We start from the raw sequence: 22,031 nt of genomic DNA on the forward strand, positions 1-22,031 counted from the left end.
AGGCGAGGCCGGGGCTAGGCGGGGCCTTCCATCCCGAGCGCCCCTTGGCCGCCGCAGTAGTTCCCCTCAGGACAGAGACCGGCGGGGCCCCGTCCTTTGGCTGCCATGGCGTCCGAGGAGCAGGAGGAGGCCTTCAGCCGCTACCGCTCGCCCTTGGTCTCCCGCTACGCCAGCCCCGACATGGCCTTCAACTTCAGCGACAAGAAGAAGTTCGGGACCTGGAGGCGCCTCTGGCTCTACCTGGCCCAGGCCCAGAAGGTCGGCTCTGCCTCGGGAAGGGAAGGAGCCAGGGCCCTCTTGGTCTTGTTGGTGTTGTCTTACCATTTTAGATGCTGTTGTTATTATTATTATCATTGCACTATGGTTGTAATCCCGCCTCGCTCCATTGGCAGAGGCGGGAAATACAAACACAGCGGATGATGATGATGATGATGATGATGATGATGATGATGATGATGATGATGGCGGCGGCCCTACTGGAGAAGCTGTCTGAGGGTTTTCTTGGCAAAGCCTTCTTCAGAGAAGGTTTGCCACTGCCATCCTCTGAGGCTGAGAGAGTGTGCTTCGGCCAAGGCCAGCCAATGGGGGCTTATACTGCGGTTGTGGTTGTAGTTGTTGTGTGTCTAGTTTAAGGGGACGCACTGAAACAAATGACAGTACTTGCCCATAGGGAATCATTGGGGAGTGTTTGTCCATAGAGAGTAATAACAGAATGCAGTATTTGCCCATAGGGAATCACTGGAGAATATGTACTTGCCTATAGAGAAACCATACTCGCCCGTAGGAAATCGTTGGAGAATACTTGCTATGGGCAAGTCTGGTTTCTATGGGCAAATACTGTCATTTGCATAATAATATTTTTGTTAGCCTTGTAGTTGCAAGAAAGCTCACAATTTTCCCTAGCATAAGTCTTCAGCACTGAAGTACCCATACTTCACTTGTCCTCATATACAGTAGCTAAAACAACAGTATTTGTGAACAAGATGAAATTATATTAACCAGTTTGATGGAGCCAGATAGTTGCAGAAGCACCCAGGGATTATGATGAAAGTCCCAAACAGCCTCATGAGGGTTGGGTTCAGTGAACAAAGTTGGCAGAGAATGGGAGAAAGGGGGATAAAGGTGGAAAAGATCACTGGAACCCTATACAGGAGCACTTCTATTTTATTTTAGGTCCTATTTGTTCTTAATGGAAAGAAAACACTTGTTTTTTAAGACATTTTGTTGCTACTGTTAATTTCAGTTTCTGCTCCCCGTTGAAAGGGACATTCTGACACTATAATTCTACATTTGAATTTTAAATTCAGTGTCTAAACTTTACAAAATAAGAGGCGGAGCATTGCCACTTATTTCTAAATTTTTGCAGTTGATACTCCCATATCCAAAATGCTTGGGACCAGACCTGTTTTGGATTTTGGGGATTTTCAGATTTTGGGATGTTTGCATATATGTAAAGACATATCTTGGAGATGGAGCCCGAGTCTAAACATGAAGTTCATTTATGTTTCATATACAGCTTACACACATAGCCTGAAAGTAATTTTATACACAATAAAGTCGCCCCTCCATTCTGGACCCCCTGCAAAAATGGAAAATTGCCAAGATTGAAGCCGCATTGGCTTGAATGGCAGTGTGCACCCAGAGGCGGATGCCCCATCTTGTCCCCCTCCATTTGCCACCCACAAACGGGCAAAGGACGCAGACTCCAAGCCCACAAAAACAGAGGGGGAACTGTAGTTTAACTAATGCTGTGCATGACACAAAATTAACCATCAGAAAGCAAAGGTGTAACTATCTCAGCCACCAATTTCGGATTCTGGAATATTTTTGATTTTGGAATTCTGGATAAGAGAGACTCAAACCTATACTGTATGTTCATATTTACTTTTTGATGTACGTAACTAAATTTCATGTCACAGATTCTAAACCATGTCTAGTTGTTTATTCCTGACAAGAGTCTGGGATCCTTCTCAAAAAGTTGTTCCAATCTAACCTCCGCACAAACATCTTCTCATGTTGTGAGTTCCTGTTGTTGCATCCTTAATGGAGTTGCATCTTCTAAGTTCCTTTTCTGTTTACAAAAAAAGAGGCCGTGTTTGGTAAAATCTCATATCGTGTATGAGCTATGCTTGAATATTATAGGGATAATAAAGTCCTCAAAGTTATTTATTTATTTAGAATAGTTATACCCAGCTTTTCAGCCAAAATACTCTCAGTGTGGCTTACAAATTAAAATAGGATACAAAATGCTGTCTATTAACAAAAGTTTGCTGCAAACTAAAGGCCCACTGAGGCAACAAACCTCTGCTGAGAAATTATATGCTCCTGGTTTCTGAAAGAAAGGAACAGTCATTAGTTATATACAAGTAAAGTATATATTTTTGTAAACTAGGCTTATAATTCCAAACTCTGAGTGGAGTGCAATATGGTCGTGTTTCCCTTTCAAATCAATCTCAGCCCAAATTAAGACACCAGCCATCAAAATTATTCACAGATAGCACTGGTCACCTTTAAAACTTCATAAAATGTATCCTAATGCCTCTCCTACTGGTTGGAGAAACTATGTGGCTCACAAACTCTCTAGTAAATCTCTGGCTTCATGTCAAACCCCCCCCCCCTAAAAAAAACCCACTTTGTTCTGTGTAGAAGTATTTAAGGAAATTGAAAGCATTACCAGGCAGCAGGTCAAAAACAGTGGGCCTTTGTTGAGTCTTTTAGATAAAAAGAAGCCAATGAAGCACAAAAACCTACTTTGTACAGCGAACTCTTGATATCTTGAGGCTTGCTATCTGCAGATTTAAGCATCTGCAGACAGCACAACCAGCTGCTTTCAATGGGGATGTGTGTACGCATCCACATTAGCAGCTGTGCACACATTGCGCCTGCCATTGGGGACAGTGGGACTCGAGGTCCTGTATTTTTCTTTATCTACACGGGGTCTGGAACAGAAGGGCAGACTGTATATTATTAATGGTAGTCATGCTTGAAATTGTCAAATGTTGGAAGACACTAACAAACCTCAATATTAGAGCATGGTTTAATTGCATCTGGACCATTGCTTTATGGGAAAAACTCTCATGTAAACTAAGAATGACAGATAGGCTGGATAAAAATGTCTTATGGAGACATAGGTTCAAAACACACTGCAGAAATAATGCAGTTTGAGACTGCTTTAACTGCCCTGGCTCTGTGCTAGGTAATCCTGGGAATTGTAGTTTATTGTGGCACCAGAGCTCCCCTAGCATTGAACCAGGGCAGTTAAAGCATTCTGAAGATAGTTTATTTCTGCAGTGTGTTTTGGACCATGTCTTATTTTCTTGGACAGCACAAAGGCCAAGATGCACAGTAGAGGTCTACCTGCAGAGCACAGAAGATTTTGGCCACAACGAGGCTAACCACCTAAAACCATTCTAAGGCACTAGGGCCACTATCATAGATGTATTGCTTTGTCTAGAACTGTATCCTCAATCTGCACAGAAAGGAAAGTAACCAGATTGTCAGACCAACACCATAGCCTGCAACAAACTAAACTAAACAGCCTTTTCTCCTGAACGCTCCATATTTAGATCCACTGTTTCTTGTTTCTTGTTTTACTTTTTTCTTTTTAACTTATATAAAACCAGTTGTAACTTTCTACTGTAATATGAGCCTTGAATCTAAATGTACCTCTTCATTTACGGGAATCAAAATAGGATGTCTACTCCCTCATCCTTGATTCCAGTGTACAAGGTTTAAGCCACTGACTGAAAAGTCATATGTTTTCCAGGTGTTTTCTTGATTGCTGACTTTGCTGTTTATGCCTAATGGCTGTAATGAAATATTTTCTTATTTGATTGTTATTTTACTAATTGTATTTGTTATGTTTTTGACTTTCACTCTTGTAAACTATTCTGAAATTATAAAAATAAATATAGAAATTATTATAAAATTAAAGCAGTATAAAATATTCTCAAATAATTAAATCTGCTTGTAATGAGAAGCATAACAGCTGCTATTTCTTAAAGATTAAGGAAACTACCGGTATCTCCTACTACATATTTCACTTAGCAAGTGTAAGGGATGGAGATATCACTGCCTCTCAGTTAGATTTGATTGTCTATAGTCTTCCCCATTTTTTATCTTAAACATCACAAAAAGTATTTAAAGAAGCAAAGGTAGATCCTTGATATGGAAATATTTTCCCTCTGCTGCTTGGTTTCTAGAATTTGTGAAGTAGCTTTAAAAATGTGGCCTATAAACTTTCCTACTATTTCTAAGATTTTTTAAAACATATGTGCTCATGATAAGTCAGCATCAAAGCATGCAATTTCTGAGAAAGTTGTGCCATACACCTCCAGCAGTTTCCACTCCGTTTTCTCTGCATTTTGATTAATGATTACAAATTCACTTGGGTGGAATGTGGCAAGTGTGTGCATTTCAGTGCAACTCCTATGTCATCAAGTTGGATGTAGCAAAGAGCATGTTGATTGCAGAAGGGTTGTGGGTCTAAATCATACAGGAGACACTCAGTTGCCTCTTTTGTTGTAAGACATGTTTTACAAACCCTGTTTCATCATCAGCCCAGAGGGGATTGACCCTTGCTATCAGCTTTAGCACTGTTTCTAATGTGTGTTCTACCTCATTTCATAACCAAGGGATTTCATAAGCCAAGAGTAAATAAATTGGAGTTTGACTTCCATGCTCAATGTTAAACTTATTTCAACCCTTAGTGGAATCAGCTCCTTTCCCAGAAATCTTTCCTAAAGACTTATTAATTGTAAGGCTTATGTGACCAGGTCACTTCCAGTAATGTCTTAACAAAGAGGAAAGACAGAACCACTTCTGATCTATTTCAGTGCTAATCAATTGTAGCCAATGAATACCAGTATTATACCATTTGGGAATATATATATTCAGGAGTAGCTCTGTTGACCATGTAGCAACATAAAACAAAATCCACAAACAAGCAATACTGTTATGGACCAACCAAAATGCAGAAAATAGACCATGTAATCTTTCAAAGTTTCAGTGGCTTCATCATCAGGCAGAGATGTTTAGAATAATGTTTTAAAGCTCTTTGCCTGAGAATTTTAAACATATTTGCCTGGTGAAGAAACCAGTGAAGCTTCAAAAAGCTTGTGTGAGGTATTTTCTGCATTTTGATTGGCCAATAAAAGTATTGCTTTTATGTAGATTTTGAATTTTATAATATTGGGGAGCATTACTGTTGTAATTATGTTATGCCACTGTATTACATGTGTGAGATGGGCTTGATGAGTAACCATGGCAGGGTATGTGCATACAACTGGGAAGTCAGGCAAGTCAAGTGGTAGATTAAGCAAATGGAGTAAAAGCATATTCAGAAATCAGCTCAGGTCTTTTATCTACAGTGTGTTCAAGAAAAAAATTGCTGAAAAAGACTTGAGAGAGGCACAATGTTGAAAACTCAAAAGAGGAAGAAAGAGACTTTGAAGAGAGAGACAATTCTTCTTTTTGCAGGAACACTGGACAAGCAAAAAACTTCTGGAAGTAATTAGAGCAGGAGTTATCGGTTCATCCTAGGTGGTGTACATACTGCCTCATAGCTTAAGCAAAGATAGTATTCCCACATGTATAGACCATGGGGTGTTTTTTTTTTTTAGAAAGCATGGCACATGCTATTGTACCATATTTTGTGTCCTAGTGTGAGAAGGAAGCTGGTTATTTTTATCTGCATGCTCAAATTCCTGAGCAGTTACAACTATGATCTTGATCTTCAACTGGAAACAGTCGCTCTGTGCACCTGTTTTTTCCCATCAAGGTTCTGTCAGATTATTGACAGAACAAGTAGGTTCTCTCTTCAGTCTGTCATAGGAGATGGTTAGCATTCAAATACAGTAGGGAAGGAGTAAGTGTAGTGAAAAAGAAGTAATATTTGAATTTGTTTTGTCTTTTAAAAAATACAAGCAGTGGTGATTTCTTTATTAATCTTTGCTCAATTGCATCAGACTAGAATAACCATGCAAAATGTCCAGTTCCCCTACGTACTAAAGGCTGGGATAGTGAAACAGGCCAAAGGCAAGCTGTGACAATCCAAAAAAGAACAAAAAGAATGTGATCAGTTACTTCAGTCCTGGGTAATGTTTCTATATTATTTGAAAATGCTGTACAGGATTTGATACACCTCACCTTGGGAAAAAGCAGTTTGAATCCATTTCAATGAAATATCATGTCATAATGGAAACATGAATGCTGGGGGCCTTCCTTGTGTTGTAGAATATTGTAATATATCTTCACACTGCTGTGTAATTGTTTAGGACAGAGAGAGCTCCAGTGCTTCTCCAACAATGTCCTCTCTTCCTCACTACACCCCATAGAACTTTTAATTTTTATTATATCCTGACTAAGATGTTGCACATGGGTCAACTACTCCCCACTTGTCCTCATAACCACTTTTTGGGGCAGATCAGGCTGAGTGCAACTGAGCTTCATGACTGTATGGGCAAATGAGCCTGGATCTCCCAAGACCCATTCTAACACTCTAACCACTTTGCTGCCTGTCTTAAAAATAACTGCATAAATATACAGAGGAGATTAGCCATGTTTAATTTTAACAAAATTGATTTTAGTAGCTTTGCTCTCAATATGACTGGATCCAGTTCAGTGGGAAAAATAATACATGAAATCTGCAAAATTCCAAAAGAAAAATGGTTAAATTTTTAAAATATAATTGCACAGAAATGTTTCTTCATTAGCTAATTCAGAAGACTAATAACTTCAAGAAACTAAATTTCACCCATACCTGAACATGTAAGTTTGGTAGTCAGTGAATTGCTTGTTGCTAACTTTGAACATTGGCCAGAGCTCTTGAACCATGAAAATAAAATTCCAGAGGGTTTATGTGGAGTTGTTGATTTAACTTGTTATTGGCCTCATTGAACTGGAGATCATGTGTTTGCTAACCTCAGAAATTTTATTTTCCTAGACTTTGGGACTTCCCATTACAGATGAGCAAATAAAGGAAATGGAAGCAAATCTAGATAACATAGACTTCAAGATGGCTGCAGAGGAAGAGAAACGGCTACGTCATGATGTAATGGCTCATGTACATACATTTGCCCACTGTTGTCCAAAAGCTGCAGGGATAATTCACCTTGGAGCAACTTCCTGTTATGTTGGGGATAATACGGTAAACCTCTGTATTAAAATTGGTCTCTGTACAGTTAGTTTTAATCAATCATATATCACTTAACTTTGATTTATTTTCTGTGCACATGTAAAATCTGTTTATATTTGAAATGAGAATATACTTATATTCTTTAAACAAACAGATAAATATCTCATGCTGTCATCAGTAACTATCTGTCCTTACAGGACATATTCAAAAACTGAATGAGGGGTGATGGACCAATATATGCACCATTATCACCATCCAAGTCCTCTGCTTACAAATTACGTGTCCACAGTTGTCATTTTCTCCCTTTAACTTTAGATGGGCAATTGGGAAGATATCCTTTGAAGGCCACATTTGGCCTAGGGAGCTCCATTTATTAAGCTCTTCTTCTAAATATTTGTTTCTTTGAAAGCAAAAAAGTATGTTGACATTTCCCTATAGCTCACACTTCCCCTATTAAATTAGAGGACCTGTGCAGAAGAGTGGACTTTTTTTTGTTTTGTTTAGATGCTAGGGAAGGTAGAGAGCAGTAGAAAGAGATGAAAACTGCATGCCAGATGGATAGATTCAATTAAGGAGACCACAGGCCTGAGACTATAGGACCTGAGCAGAGAAGTAGAGGATGGGGGGCATGGAGACATTGCATTCACAGGGTCACCTTGAGTCGAGCTTGACTCAAAGGTGGAGTTGTTGAGTCAAAGGCAGCTAACAACAATCGCCTACTTTATACTTGGGGTTCTAGATTCCAGGAGTATCTTGTTAAATTCTGACACTGGTACTGCTGGTTTTGGATTATCTGTACTTCTGTTCCATGCTTTCAAATTCCATGTATGATTTTCCCAGGGTGGCTTTATTGTTACCAAGTTCCAGGTACAGGTTTGACTCACTTTTAGCCTCTGTGATAGTGCATCTGGTGTGTATGTTGCAATCATATCCACGCTAGACAAAAACATTAATGCAGAAATTTTAATTTGTTGTAATTTCAGTTGTTTTAAGAATGTTTATCTGTTTTGTCATAGTTAAACTCTGATATAGTTGGTTTCATACTGTCCTAACATACAAGGAAGATGATGTATAAGTGTATTAAATACACAAATGGAGATACTTGTCATGTATGAATATTATACCATAATGTTTCTTCTTTGCAATGTTGCTGCCATCTTGGGAGTTTTACTGTAATTTCATGATCATATTCATTTTGGAGAATGTGTGCTCTGACTTGCACATACCTAACCTGTTTTGTCTCCACATTTTTTTAATACAAAATACCTTTTTAGTTACATATGTATATCTTCATGAAGGCAGCAAACCGCATTTAATGAAGAAGTGAGCAAGCATATGTTTACTGAACAGTGTTGTGTCTGACTGTTTTTGTTCATCTTTCCATTAGGATTTGATAGTCCTTCGAGATGGACTCAATCTGCTTCTTCCCAAGGTGAGATGCATGGTTCCATAGAGGCAAGAATTGTTAATTTCCAGATGATTTTGAACAAAAATGTATAGAAATTACAGTCAAGTATGTGTGACAAAACAACTTTAAAAAACAAGCAAACAGACTTTTGCTGAGTATCTGATGTGCCCCACTGACTAGTAAACCACTTAGTATTAATTTACTGGTCAATGCATGTAGGCAAACAGTATCTTGGCCAATGTTTTATACTGAGTTTTAAACACATTTGGTTAAATTATATTCTCTCTTCCTTTTCCTTTCCTGCAGTTAAATGGAGAACCTTTTAACAGTTGCCCCTACAGAACTTTCCCACAGCCTCCCTATTCATGGAAGGAGAAGAATTTATATGCCTCCTGTACACTAAAAATGTCAAAGATAATAAATCTTGTGCCTTAATATGCTTTCTTTCTTTTCTCCATAATCCTGTTAGCTCGCTAGAGTGATAAGCCGTCTAGCAGACTTTGCTGAGAAGTATGCCAATTTGCCTACCTTGGGCTTCACTCACTATCAGTGAGTAATTCATTCATCTTCATCTCTTTTATCTCTCAGTGGACTTTTAACTATTGAGTTACATGATTAGGTGTAGAAGTTTCGCTAGATTTTATGACATTAGGACCTATCTGTTTTAGTTGTCTTAGCTTCTCCACTTTTATCTTACTTGAGTTGGATGCTCTTGACCTGAAGATTTTAGTACAAATTACAGTATGTGAAACCAGGTTCAGTGCTGTTAAAATACTTGTGGGAAGAACAGATTCAGCAAAGCTATATTGAATAGCTTTTATTTTCTTTGCTATTCGATCTATATCAGCCAAACCAAATTTGGGGCAGTAAATCCAACTAATTGTTGCTGCAAGCTGCAAGAAAGAGAGTAATTACAGTTAACCCTCCATATCCAGGGATTCTTTATCCATGGATTCAAGCATCCACTGATTCAAGCTTCCATGGCTTATATATATATATATATATATATATATATATATATATATATATATTCAATATACAGTGGTCCCTTGGCTTACGCGGGGGATCCATTCTGGACCGCCCCGTGTAAGCCAAAAAACGTGCATGCTCAAGTCCCATTCAATTGAATGGGGCTCGTGCTTGTGGCGCGGGAGAGAGTGTGCACCATGGGCACATGCGCCATTCTTTCTCCTCTCGCGTGGCTTCCACATAAGCAGGAAGCTGCATTTGGGGCGTCTGCCTATAGCGCAGGCGCACTGTATAGATAAATTTCAAAAATCAAACCTTGATTTTCCCATTTTATATAAGGGACACCATTTTACTATGCCATTGGGTTTAATGGGACTTGAGCATCCACAAATTTTAATATCTACAGTGGAACCAAACCCCAACAGATATGAAGGGACCACTGTAAAACAGCTTTTCAGTTATCACATTGCCACAAACATATGTCCTTACTTAAAATATTTTGTGGGAGGTATCAGTGTTCCAGTGGCTTGGGGCAATGTGGACAGGGGACTACAGTGACTGCATTCTAGGCCTGTAAATATTTTTTATCCTGATCTTGAGAAGCCTGATTACTTCATTTAGAATCCCCATGAGGAAAGAAAAACAATGACAGAAATATTTCTGGAGCAAGAAGTACAGTTTCTTTATAATATCATTACTGAACCTGTATGGGTTTGTTCTTCTATCATGTTTTGTGTGTCATTCTTAGGCCTGCACAGCTAACTACTGTGGGTAAACGCTGTTGTCTGTGGATCCAAGATCTCTGCATGGACCTCCACAATTTTGAACGCGTACGAGATGAATTGAGATTTCGTGGTGTGAAAGGGACCACAGGAACTCAAGCCAGCTTCTTGCAGCTGTTTGAAGGAGATCATGATAAAGTAAGTATCACCAGCAAGAGTCTGTTTAAAGTCATAGTTTGTTTGGAAGTATTTACTGTATATCTTTCTACATTTAAAAATAACAATAGGTTGACTTTTAAAATGAGCATACTAAGCCACTTACAGTCTTACTAATTATCCACCTTGTTCCTTTCCTGATAAACAAAGTGCAAGTAATGAAAAAAGAGCAGATAGAATAGACTGGAGTGTTACTATGGCTATCAGGAAAGGAGTAAGACAGATATTACGTAGGTCTTTTGCTGAGATGTAATTCACATGGACTCATGGAAGAGTTATGTTGTGTGATGGAGCTGAGCACAAAGGAATTATTGAGCAAGATAGCATTTCAGCAAAAGATGCTAGGCTCAGAATGGTGTTATAGCAAAAAAATTGTTATGTGGCTTACTCCTTATTCCCACTTCTGTCACTGCATTCTGAAGTTCCTGTCTGTTTTTCCTCTGAGGTGGAAGAGCTGGACAGGCTGGTGACTGCAATGGCAGGATTTAAGCGGTATGTTAAAAACAACTCCTCTTGCTTGCCTTAACATTGAGGATTGCTAAATAGAGCATTCCTGGGAGCACATAAAGTTGCATTCTGCAGAATCATATGATTGTTCCTTCTTGTTCAGCACTCAGTAGTGCCTACACTGATTGATAGCGGCAGAATTTCAGGTAGCTTTTCCCTAACTTACCTGGAGTTGCCAAGGATTGTGCATGGGGCTTCTTTTCTAGATCTGTCACTGTTCTATAGCCCTTCTCATTCTTAAAATTAGTAGCTCTGACCTATGAATGAATTCAGATTTTAGCTTTACTGCTAACTTTGCTATTGCTAAAGCTAAATGTTACGATCTGTTTGGAAAGTAAATATGCTTTACTTCTTGATGTGTCTCTGCTATTGCCTGTTTTGTCTTGATGATACTTTTCAACTTTGCTGTCCATGCCTTGTGAGAGTACAGTCGGCCCTCCACTTTCGCAGGTTTAACATTTGCAGATTTGATTATTTGTGTGTTTGTCCGCAACATGTCCAGAAAAGGCTCACGTGCAGTCCTCCTCTCTTCTGGCTTTTCCCCTTGGGGGAAAAAAGCCCAAGACAGAGGGAGTAACCAGGAAGGGCACACTCCCACCTTCTCCTGTGCTTTGGCTGTCTTCCCTCAGCCGGTCAAAGCACGGGAGGGGAAGGGGTGCATATACACATACTCCTCCTACTTTCCTGCCAGCTTCCCTTAGCCGACCAAAGCATTGAGAAGGCAGGAGGGACATGCATGCGTAGGGGGAAAGGAAAGCGCGAACATGCACCTCTCCCACCTTCCCTAACATATTTGCAGTTTTTCCACTTTTGTGGGCATCTTGTGCCCCAACCCCCACGAGTGTGGTGGGCAGACTGTGTATACAGTATTCCTATTTTTTCTTCTGCTCTATTTCATGCTAACTTTAATTAATAAAGCTAACTTTAACTTTAATTATTCAGCCCTGTGTTTCTTTGAATGGTTTCAAATTAACACTTTCAAAGCATCAGGAAGCACACATAAACTAAAAGTTGAGGTACCCATTGATGTATTATATCACTGATTTATTACATCCATAAAATGTTACATACTCATTCAGCCTTGTTCATGGGCCCCTTTCAACTTAACAATACATCCTTTCCATTTGATTTCAGGGCTTACATTGTTACAGGGCAGACATACAGCCGTAAAGTGGATATTGAAGTCCTCTCTGTTTTGTCCAGTCTTGGAGCCTCCATACACAAGGTAAGAACTACTTTGAAATCCACATTTGAAACCATCGCTGAGAAAAAGGAATCTAGGGAATGCTAGCCTGTTGTTTCAAAAGCAGTTAAACATCTGCAGAATTAGCTGTATTGGGCCAGGCAATGTTAAGGACTTTTAAGGCTCTGAAACATTCAAGAGAGGCCTTTTTCAGACATGCCTCATGGGCATAGGACAGCAGGCCTTCTTTCTGCCTATTCCTGAAATCTAGAACTCCCTTTCTAGGGAGGTTAGATTGACCCCATTGCCAGCTATACTTCCCCAGCAGATAAAAACTGTTTATTATTATTTTGACAGGCTTTGGAAAGTGACTATTAAAGAAAGGGTTTTTAATAATGTTAGGTACTGATTTTTATATTTTGCTTTTAATGGCTATTATAAATAATTTAATTAATTAATTTAAGGGATATTATAAATAATATTATTGTTAAAAGGTTAATTAATTAACCTTTTAACAATAATATTTTCTATGTTTTTATCTATATTGTATTTCATTTAGATTTGTTAGCTGTCTTTAAGTATCAGTTCTGGGAGAAAAGGCAGGATATAAAATGAATAAATAAGTAAATTGAATATTAAATGAAATGAAGTTCAATACAGCTTTAAAATGGACAGTTATGCAGTTTAACCTGTGGGATCCCTAAGTTGCTGAGAAACATAGGTTTAGTAGAATAGATGGAGTGCACCAAAGAATTTCAGAAGAAAATCATTCTGTGATTTATAGATTATAGCAAACTCTTTGACTGTGTAGATCATTAAAAACTATGGATGACTCTTAAAGAAATGGGTGTGCCACAACATTTAATTGTCCTGATGCATAACAGAGATTAGGATTTAGGTCTGCTGTGAAGGATCTAGTCAAGATCCTGAAGTATCAAGATATATCGATGCATACTAAAGCTAGGGTGGCCCATGCCATTGTATTTCCCATTTCTATGTATGGTTGTGAAAGATGAACATTGAAGAAAGCTGATAGGAAAACAATCAAGTACAGTACTTTGAAATACGGTGCTGGGGAAGTGTTTTACAGATACCATGGACTATTAAAAAGACAAATAAATGGTTCCTAGAATAAATCAAGCCTGAAATCTCTCTAGAAGCGTAGAAGCCTAAACTGACATGGTTGTCCTTTGGACATATGAAAATTCACAACACACTAGAAAAGACAATAATGTTTGGTAAGGTAGAAGACAGTAGAAAAAGAGGAAGACCACATACCAGACAGATAGACTCAATCAAGGAAGCCATGGCCATGAATCTGCAAGACTTGAGCAGACTGTTGATGATAGGGTGATTTGGATATATCTCATTCATAGGGTCCCCATAAATCAGTGGACTTGAAGGCAGTTAACAAGAAGACCAGATCCATTTATTTTGGCAGGATGCTCCTCTTCATGTTTCCTTCTTTTTTTTTTTTTCTTTTCTCTTTTTTTTTTTTGGAATGAGATGTGAAATGTTAAAAATAATTAAATTAAGTCTTTGTATAATAGACTCATGCTGCAATTCTGTATACAATTACCTATTAGGTAGTTTAATGGAAGTTAGTGAGGCTCACCTCTGAGTAGAGCTGGATAGGATGGCACTGTCAGGCCTTTAAACTAAATGTGAAATCTTGCATGTAAGAGATCCATATGTGCACCTGAAATGAATTTCTTTCCACTTGAACCCCCCCCCCCCCTCCCAGTGATCAGTAACGGAATCCAGCTCCATGATTACTGGTGGATGTTTATACTGTTTGGGAACAGTGTGTAAAGTCACTCTTGTTTTCCTCCAGATATGTACTGATATTCGTCTTCTAGCCAACCTCAAAGAACTAGAGGAACCTTTTGAGAAAGATCAAATTGGTAAGCAAGATTTTATTCTATTTATTCTGTCTGATAATCAGTTATTGCTTTATTTCGGTGTACATGTGAAGTGCTCCATGTATCTTATGACTGTCTCCATTCTTGAATCTGCCTTGAATACCATTTTGGGAGAAAGATGGGATATAAAATAAATGAATCTGAATAATTACAAAGTGATGAAATAATTTAAAAGTGAAATACAAATGGAAAATGGTGTTAACATGTCTCAGAAGGTATCACTTGGCATCATTTTTAGAAAAGAACTTTGCATAGAAGATGTGCTTGTATAATTTCCACAGAAATTACATGAAACTTGAAAATATAATTTAATAAATTTTAAAGCTGTTTATTGTTTAATAGTCATGTAGCAAGGTGCTGTAGGAGTGACTGAAATTACTACTGTCAAACCATATTTTGATACTGTCTTTCAAAATTCCTTGGGCTTATTTACTCATTCTCTGCATGCAGACAACAAACCAGTTTTTTTTCTAGTTTGGGACAAACTGGTGAACCTTCCCATTTGCTTTTTAAAGGTTTAACATGTTTCTGAATGCAACTCCTGTAGTCAAGTCAGGATTTTTATATATTGGCAAGAATTATAATCTCTGAAGAGCCATTTTTTTTACAGTGGAGAGAGTTTAAGAATATATTAATACCATCTTAACATTGTGAAGTGGTGCTGGTGATTGCAGTTCTTCAGCCTTGATTGATTCACTTACATATATACTATTCTCTCTCATATTAGCCACTTTCTTTTTCTTGTTGTGCAGGTTCAAGTGCCATGGCTTATAAACGTAATCCCATGCGTTCAGAACGTTGTTGCAGTTTAGCTCGCCACCTTATGATTTTGGTCATGGATCCTCTTCAGACAGCCTCTGTGCAGTGGTTTGAGCGTACTTTGGATGACAGTGCAAACAGGTATTTTCCTCATTTTTAGGACTTGGATGTGAAGTAGAGCTATACTAGGTGTATATGGAAAATTAAAAAATGAAACTAATTACATAAAAACTGATTGTGAATTTAATGCTTTCTACAATATTCACAATTCAAACATACCTATTTAGAAGTTAACCTGTTTTATTTCAGTAGACCCTCTTTCCAAAGAGATAGTTTTCCAGCTTCTGCTTTAAATGTATTTTGTCATTAAATGTGCTTTGGTAGTGGATATTTAGATAGTTGATTGGATGACTCCTTACAACTCTGATTCCTTGAGCAGAATCCTAGGCCTAAATCAAGTTTTAGTCCAACTACAATAGATGTAAGTGTTGACTAACTAAGGCCCAAAACACACTGCAGAAATAACCCAAAGAGGTAGTTTTCCAGCTTCTGCTTTAAATGTTTGAGACCGCTTTAACTGCCCTGGCTCAGTGCTAGGGGATCCTGGGAATTATAGCACTAGAGCTGTCTAAAAGAGAAAGCTAAATGTCTCACAAAACTACAGTTCCCAGAATTCCCTAGCATTGAGTCAGGGCAGTTAAAGGAGTCTCAAACAGGGTTATTTCTGCAGTGTGTTTTGGGCCTATGTTCCCATTGATTCAATAAATCTCCTTTAATTGGAGGAGCAGATTTAGGCCCTAAAACTCACATCCATGGCAACTTGAGCATGGTACCTAATGGAGCATTTCAAAATAAAATTACTGGATCCAAGCTAGAGTTCGAGGATACTTGAAAAATGTTGACCAAGGGATGTTTTGTAATACATCCCAGCATTCACAGGTGAATTGCCTGATATCACAAATATGAATAGCAAGCAAATTAATCTTATAACATCCTGTATTGTGGGAATATTGCAATTTCCCCCCCTATTTGATATTTTTATGACTTTTTCCCTACAGACGTGTGTGTTTGGCTGAGGCCTTCCTTACTGCTGACATAATACTTAGCACCCTGCAAAATATCTCTGAAGGTCTTGTGGTGTACCCCAAGGTAAGAAGTAAAAGCAGATCAAGCATGAGCACTTGTTTCTCCTAAACAGTGGTTTTTGCATGGTGTTCTGAAGAAACTTAGGACACCTTTAAAGCTTATCAGGGTTCAAGACTGAAATCAGTAATGGCAGAACAGCATCCCTAAAATACGGTTTGTTTGTATGTTTTTTCTCCTGGAGTGGGACTCAAGATAAAATTGAGTTAAAAACTTACCAGTTCAGTTTTTAAAACAAAATAATTTCATTTAAACGTATAAAATTATGTTAAAAATACAAAAGTTAAAAAGGTCAAGACAGCACATGCACCCCAATGAGAAGCCTCCCTGAGAATGATTACATATTTAAAGCCTTCGTGAACAAAAAGGTCTTTGTTTGCCAGCAAAAGGAAAGCAAGTGAGTGGGGGGCAGCCTAGTCTCCTGTGGAAGGGCATTCCAGAGTGTGGGAGCAGCCACTGAGAAGGCTGTCTCTCGTGTCTTCACCAAGTGAGCCTGTGATGGTGGCAGCACCAAGAGAAAGCCTTCATCTAACTATTTTAAAGCTTTGGCGGGTTTGTATGGGGCAATACAGTCTTTCAGATAGTCTGGACCCAAGCCATATAGGGCTTTATTTGTCATGCCAAGCACTTTGGATTATCTTTGTCATTGGTTTTTCCTTGCAATGAGCAATTACTTGGTAGTGTTGGACTTACTGTAGGCCATGAAGCACAGCTAATATGCCAAATAAACTCTGTGAACCTTAAAATGCTCCCCAAACGAGCAGGGGTCCCTTGCTAGACATGGAAGGAATTCCTTCAGGGACAAAGTTTTTTTAGAGGTGGGAACCATCTACCATAAACGACCATATCCTTCCAACTCTGTGATTCTATTATTCTATGGAGTGACATGGTGATAAATGACAGTTGAATAAGTAGTGCATGGTTTTACAGGTGAAGTAGTCAAAAGGAGAAATAAGTTTGAGATTCCCCACCCAGAGATATTTAAATAAGCAGTGTGTGGCATTAAAATAAATGCCCACTGAAGCATTCATGTTTCTTTCAAGGGGATAAGACAGACAACTAACACAGTACTTGATTCAGAAGCAGCTAGTCTTATCTTCCATTTACAGTGTGAAAGTAGGAGGAAGCTGACTTGCTCCAAAGATCTGCTATAACTCCCTGTTTTGACATATCTGTGCAACTGTATCAAGAGAATATCGCCTCTCCTCTCTCTGTTGGTGGTTTTTAAGCCTCTATCAGTATGGAATATTTCAAAGAAAAGCTATTTTTAATAGTCAGTAGTTATAAAGTCTACATTAGATTTAAAGGGTTTTAAACACTATGCCATTCAGGCAGTACCTTATACAAGGTCAGAAAACTTGTTGATCTACTTGTGTTGTCCATTCTGACTGATAGCATCTTGGGCAGAAATCTTTAACATCACCTGGTACCAAACTAGGACCTTCTACATGTAAGAGCATTTGTCTACTACTGAGCTGTGGTCTCCGTCCTGATGAATATACATAAACAATAACAACTAACAAAGTTTGAATTATCCTTTCTGCTATATATTTACTTATATTTGATTTAATGTAGGTAATTGCAAGACGTATTCAACAGGAATTGCCTTTCATGTCCACAGAAAATATTATCATGGCTATGGTGAAAGCAGGGGGCAATCGCCAGGTATGTTCCTTATTATAGATTCTTATTCACTGGCTATAAACCAGGACTAGGAAACTGTCAGTGATTAGCAGGCTTCATTGCCCCACCAGGAGATTTTGGAAGACTATGCCACTTGCAAAAATAAAAAATCCTCCAAATGTCACTCATTGCCCTTTAGAGGGGATGTACGCATTTTACCCATGTTTTTGGCCTTCTTTGAGCTGCTTGGGGTTCATTTCCTATTTTTTTTAAAAAAGGTCCATCCTGTCTAAAAGGTGGTGAAATGCCCTAGGGAGCATTTGGGGCAAGAAAAAATGTTTTGGGGTGGGTTGTTGTTGTTCTTGTATTATTATTTCAAGTTCTTGGTGCTGCTTGTGGTCCATGGGCTGCATTTTGCCACCTCTACTCTAAATATGATTACTACCTTTTGAAAGCATTTGTTGAACTATTGCCATTTGTAATGTCTTTGTATTTGTATATGCAAAAACTTATTACGAGTTTTAATGCCTTTGTACATGGGATGGAACATGTTGTGCTGTCTTCACAGGTTAATTGTGATAAGGCTTCAAAAAGATACTTTTGCAAATACCAGTTAAAATACAGCACTGAATCTGCACTCGCTAAACTGCTTCTGTGCTTTTTTTCCTACATGGCTTCTTTCTCCTATGCTTGTTTTACATGGAGGCATACTTCTGAATCCATTTCATTAAGTTATTGTGTAACTTTAATAATGGGTCACTCTAACCAGTACAGAGAGCCCTATCCATTAATTTTTCTGGCCAGGTGAAGTGAAACATTTGGCTCACCTGCAAAACTGTTTGCTTTGGCTCTAAGGAGAAAATTAGGTTGTTAAAGGACTAACAACATTTCCTGCTTTGACATGGATTTTGAAAATGAGTGCTAAATGTGAGGCAAATGGTACAGCATACTGTGTGGAAAGAGGGAGAGAATCTTGACATAGAGTTGCTGTTGACTAAGGTTCAAATGATTCTAGCCATTTCCTAAATTGGTTAATAGTTCTCCATGAAGGGAACTTTCTGAAAAGTGGTGAGTTTATTCTCCCTTTTCCCTACCTGTAAGGCAGGGATGCATAACGTAGGAGTTACTTGCAGCTTCCATGACCCCCCTGCCAAATTCCCATCCCTGACCAACATCATTGGAAGAAAGAGTAAAGGCTGTGGTGTTCACACATCTGGGAAAGAGTGATATAAATGTATAAACTGTTCAGTTCACAGTTGTCACGTATGACAATTTCTGAGGGTCTTGAAGGAGCTATACCAGTGTAGATAAGGGTAGGTGGAGCATAGTGCTTTAGTCACTGAAGGATTAATCCTGTATATAACATCCTGGATATAAGTATTCACACAGTATTGAAAACCGGTAACTGGACTTTCTGTTCCCTCCTCCTGCCTTTTTTTTTTAACCCAGAGGAGAAGCAGATTTTATTCAGATTTTACTCTGGGCATTTTGCTTCCACTTTCTGGTTGTTTTTAGAAAGATCAAATCCATGTTGAAAAGCTCCACTTATGCTGCCCTACTCCAATTTTTGCAGTGGTTCACCAATGACTGGAAGCCCCCATAGAACATGGTAATAATCTTTCCTCTGTTGTAATCTATTATCCACAAAAGTCAACATGGGTTTTAGAGAAACAAGTCATGCCAGACAAACCTGATATCTTTTTTTTTTTTTTTTTGGATAAAATTACCAGCTTGCTAGACGAAGGGAATGCTGTGGATATAGTATACCTTGATTTCAGTAAGGCCTTTGACAAAGTCCCCCATGATATTCTTGCAAACAAGCTTGTAGAATGTGGGCTAGACATGGCAACTGGTACATGAATTTGTAATTGGTTGACTGGCTGAACCCAAATGGTGCTCAACAATGGCTCTTTTTCATCCTGGAGAGAAGTGACCAGTGGGGTCCCACAGGGTTCAGTCCTGGGCCCAGTGCTATTCAACATCTTTATCAATGACTTGGATGAAAGAATTGGGCACACACTTATCAAATTTGCAGAAGACACCAAATTAAGAGGAGTATAATAAAAATAAAATGCACAGATATAGGATGGGAGACACCTGGCTGAACGAAACTACATGTGAAAGGTATCTAGGTGTCCAAGTAGACCACAAGTTGAACATGAGTCAACAGTGTAATGCAGCAGCTAGCAAGGCCAATGCAATTTTAGGCTGTATCAATAGAAGTATAGTGTCTAGATCAAGGGAAGTAATAGTGCCACTCTATTCTGCTTTGGTCAGGCCCCACCTGGAATACTGTGTCCAGTTCTGGGCACCACAATTCAAAAAGGATGTGGAGAAACTGGAGCATGTCCAAAGGAGGGCAACTAAAATGGTGAAGGGTCTGGAAACCATGCCCTATGAGGAACGCCTTAGGGAACTCGGTATGTTTAGCCTGGAGAAAAGGAGATTAAGAGGTGATATGATAGCCCTGTTTAAGTATTTGAAGGGATGTCATACTGAGGAGGGAGCAAGTTTGTTTTCTGCTGCTCCAGAGACTAGAACGCTGAACAATGGATGCAAACTGCAGGAAAAGAGATTCCACCTCAACATTAGGAGGGACTTCCTGACAGTAAGGGCTGTTCGACAGTGGAACAACCTCCTTCGGAATGTGGTGGAGTCTCCTTCCTTGGAGGTCTTCAAACAGAGGCTGGATGGCCATCTGTCGGGGATGCTTTGATTGAGATTTCCTGCATGACAGGGGGTTGGACTGGATGGCCCTTGTGGGTTCTTCCAACTCTATGATTCTATATTTAGTGACTTAAGCTAATGTTTCTCATCTTTCAATCTGCTTGATGAGCACTGAATGGATCAGGTCCCTGTTTAAGACAGTTTCTTCTGTTGCTTCTAGGGCTCTAGGGCACATTTATTTGTTTTTTTAGCAGTTCCATACAGTATTAGGAGGATTTCAGAAGGTTTTTGGTATCTCTCAGTGCAGGTTGTATGTACTGTAATCTAAAAAGAATTGTTTTGAATCTGTTGACCACATTAAAAAAGAGGATTGTGAAAAGAACAAAGTGAAGAGGGAATTCAGGCCTACATTAGTGATGCCACACAAACTTCAAATAACATCATTCATTCCTGAGCAGTCTAGCATAGCAGCCTTTGAATGAGTCTCCAGGGCCTCTATAGACGAGTGAACATGTTTTCCTAACTTATTATTAATGTGGTGTTTATTTTTTTTTGTTAGGATTGTCATGAGAAGATACGGGTTCTGTCCCAGCAGGCAGCTGTCGTTGTGAAGCAAGAGGGGGGTGATAATGATCTCATTGCACGGATTCGTGCTGATCCCTATTTCAGCCCTATTAAAGGGCAGCTGGAAACTCTCCTGGAGCCAACATCATTTACTGGACGTGCTTCTCAGCAGGTAAGGAGGATAGAAAGGTCAAGTTGTTGTTCTGTTTAGTCATTCTTAAGTTTTAAAGCTCTTTGCCTATTACTGTTTCTTCATTTGTTGCCCCTTGAATCTCTTCTTACTCCATTTAATAGAAGTTTATATCTTCCCTTTGTCTTAATCTGCCATTTTTCCTGTACCTGAATCACTGTTCCCCTCCACATTCAATTAAACTGTTTCCTTCATTTGCTACCTGACTTGTCCTTAACTTACTGCCTTTAATTTTGAAATTACCTGCTCCCCTTTGTCATACGGATTTAATGTTGATTGGATCAATTCAGTCAGTACTTTGACTAAGAAGGTTAGCACACTGTTGTTATTGTGGGCCCTTCAAGTTATTTCTGACTTAAGGCGATCCTAAGGCAAATCTATCATGGTGTTTTCTTGGTAGAACTTGTTCAGAGGGGGTTTACTATTGCCATTCTTTGAGGTAGAGTGAGTGACCTGGGATTTGAGCCTTGGTCTCTAGAGTCCTAGTCCTACTATCAAACAACTACACCATACTGGCTCAGCACACTGTTAGTCTAATATAAACATTCCTTAGCCACAGTAGTAGTCTGAACAACATTCTTGGCATAACTCATATATCTGAAAGAATTCGCTTTTTCTTCCAGTATTGTATCATCTCACTTGTTAATTGATAAGAAATCTAGACATCTATGCTTTCCCCTTTATATGCTCTTTCAGCACATTTTGATCCAGCCTTTGTAAATTATATTGAGGTTACAAAATGGAGTTAAGTTCTAAACACATTTGGACTAAATAGGTATATTTAATCCAGATTATTTTTAAAACCTTTTTCTAGGTGGCAAGATTCCTGAAAGAAGAGGTCCGTCCAGTGCTGATCCCTTATCAGAGCAAGATGGGTGTAAAAATTGAGCTGTCTCTTTGAATTTAGTTTTCATTTTTGAATTTAGTTTTCATTTTGGGTATGTGTGGAAGGAATAATAAAATATCTGTAGAAGTATGAATTGGGTCTTAAATGTTGCAACAGTTCTATTACATCATAATAAG

General features: G+C 38.7%; 1 protein-coding gene across 1 annotated transcript; it reads left to right on the forward strand.

The window, feature by feature from the left end:
* Positions 1-21: 21 nt before the first annotated feature.
* Positions 22-21,984, forward strand: ADSL (adenylosuccinate lyase). Its single transcript, XM_042467465.1, has 13 exons — positions 22-258; positions 6,944-7,147; positions 8,523-8,567; positions 9,013-9,092; positions 10,261-10,432; positions 10,896-10,942; positions 12,092-12,182; positions 13,975-14,044; positions 14,815-14,962; positions 15,880-15,970; positions 17,540-17,629; positions 20,814-20,990; positions 21,823-21,984. The coding sequence occupies exons 1-13, from the start codon at positions 106-108 to the stop codon at positions 21,907-21,909; spliced, it is 1,455 nt and encodes a 484-aa protein (XP_042323399.1). The 5' UTR covers positions 22-105; the 3' UTR covers positions 21,910-21,984.
* Positions 21,985-22,031: the final 47 nt, after the last annotated feature.

Source organism: Sceloporus undulatus, chromosome 5 (genome assembly GCF_019175285.1).
Source record: "Sceloporus undulatus isolate JIND9_A2432 ecotype Alabama chromosome 5, SceUnd_v1.1, whole genome shotgun sequence".
Taxonomy (NCBI): domain Eukaryota; kingdom Metazoa; phylum Chordata; class Lepidosauria; order Squamata; family Phrynosomatidae; genus Sceloporus; species Sceloporus undulatus.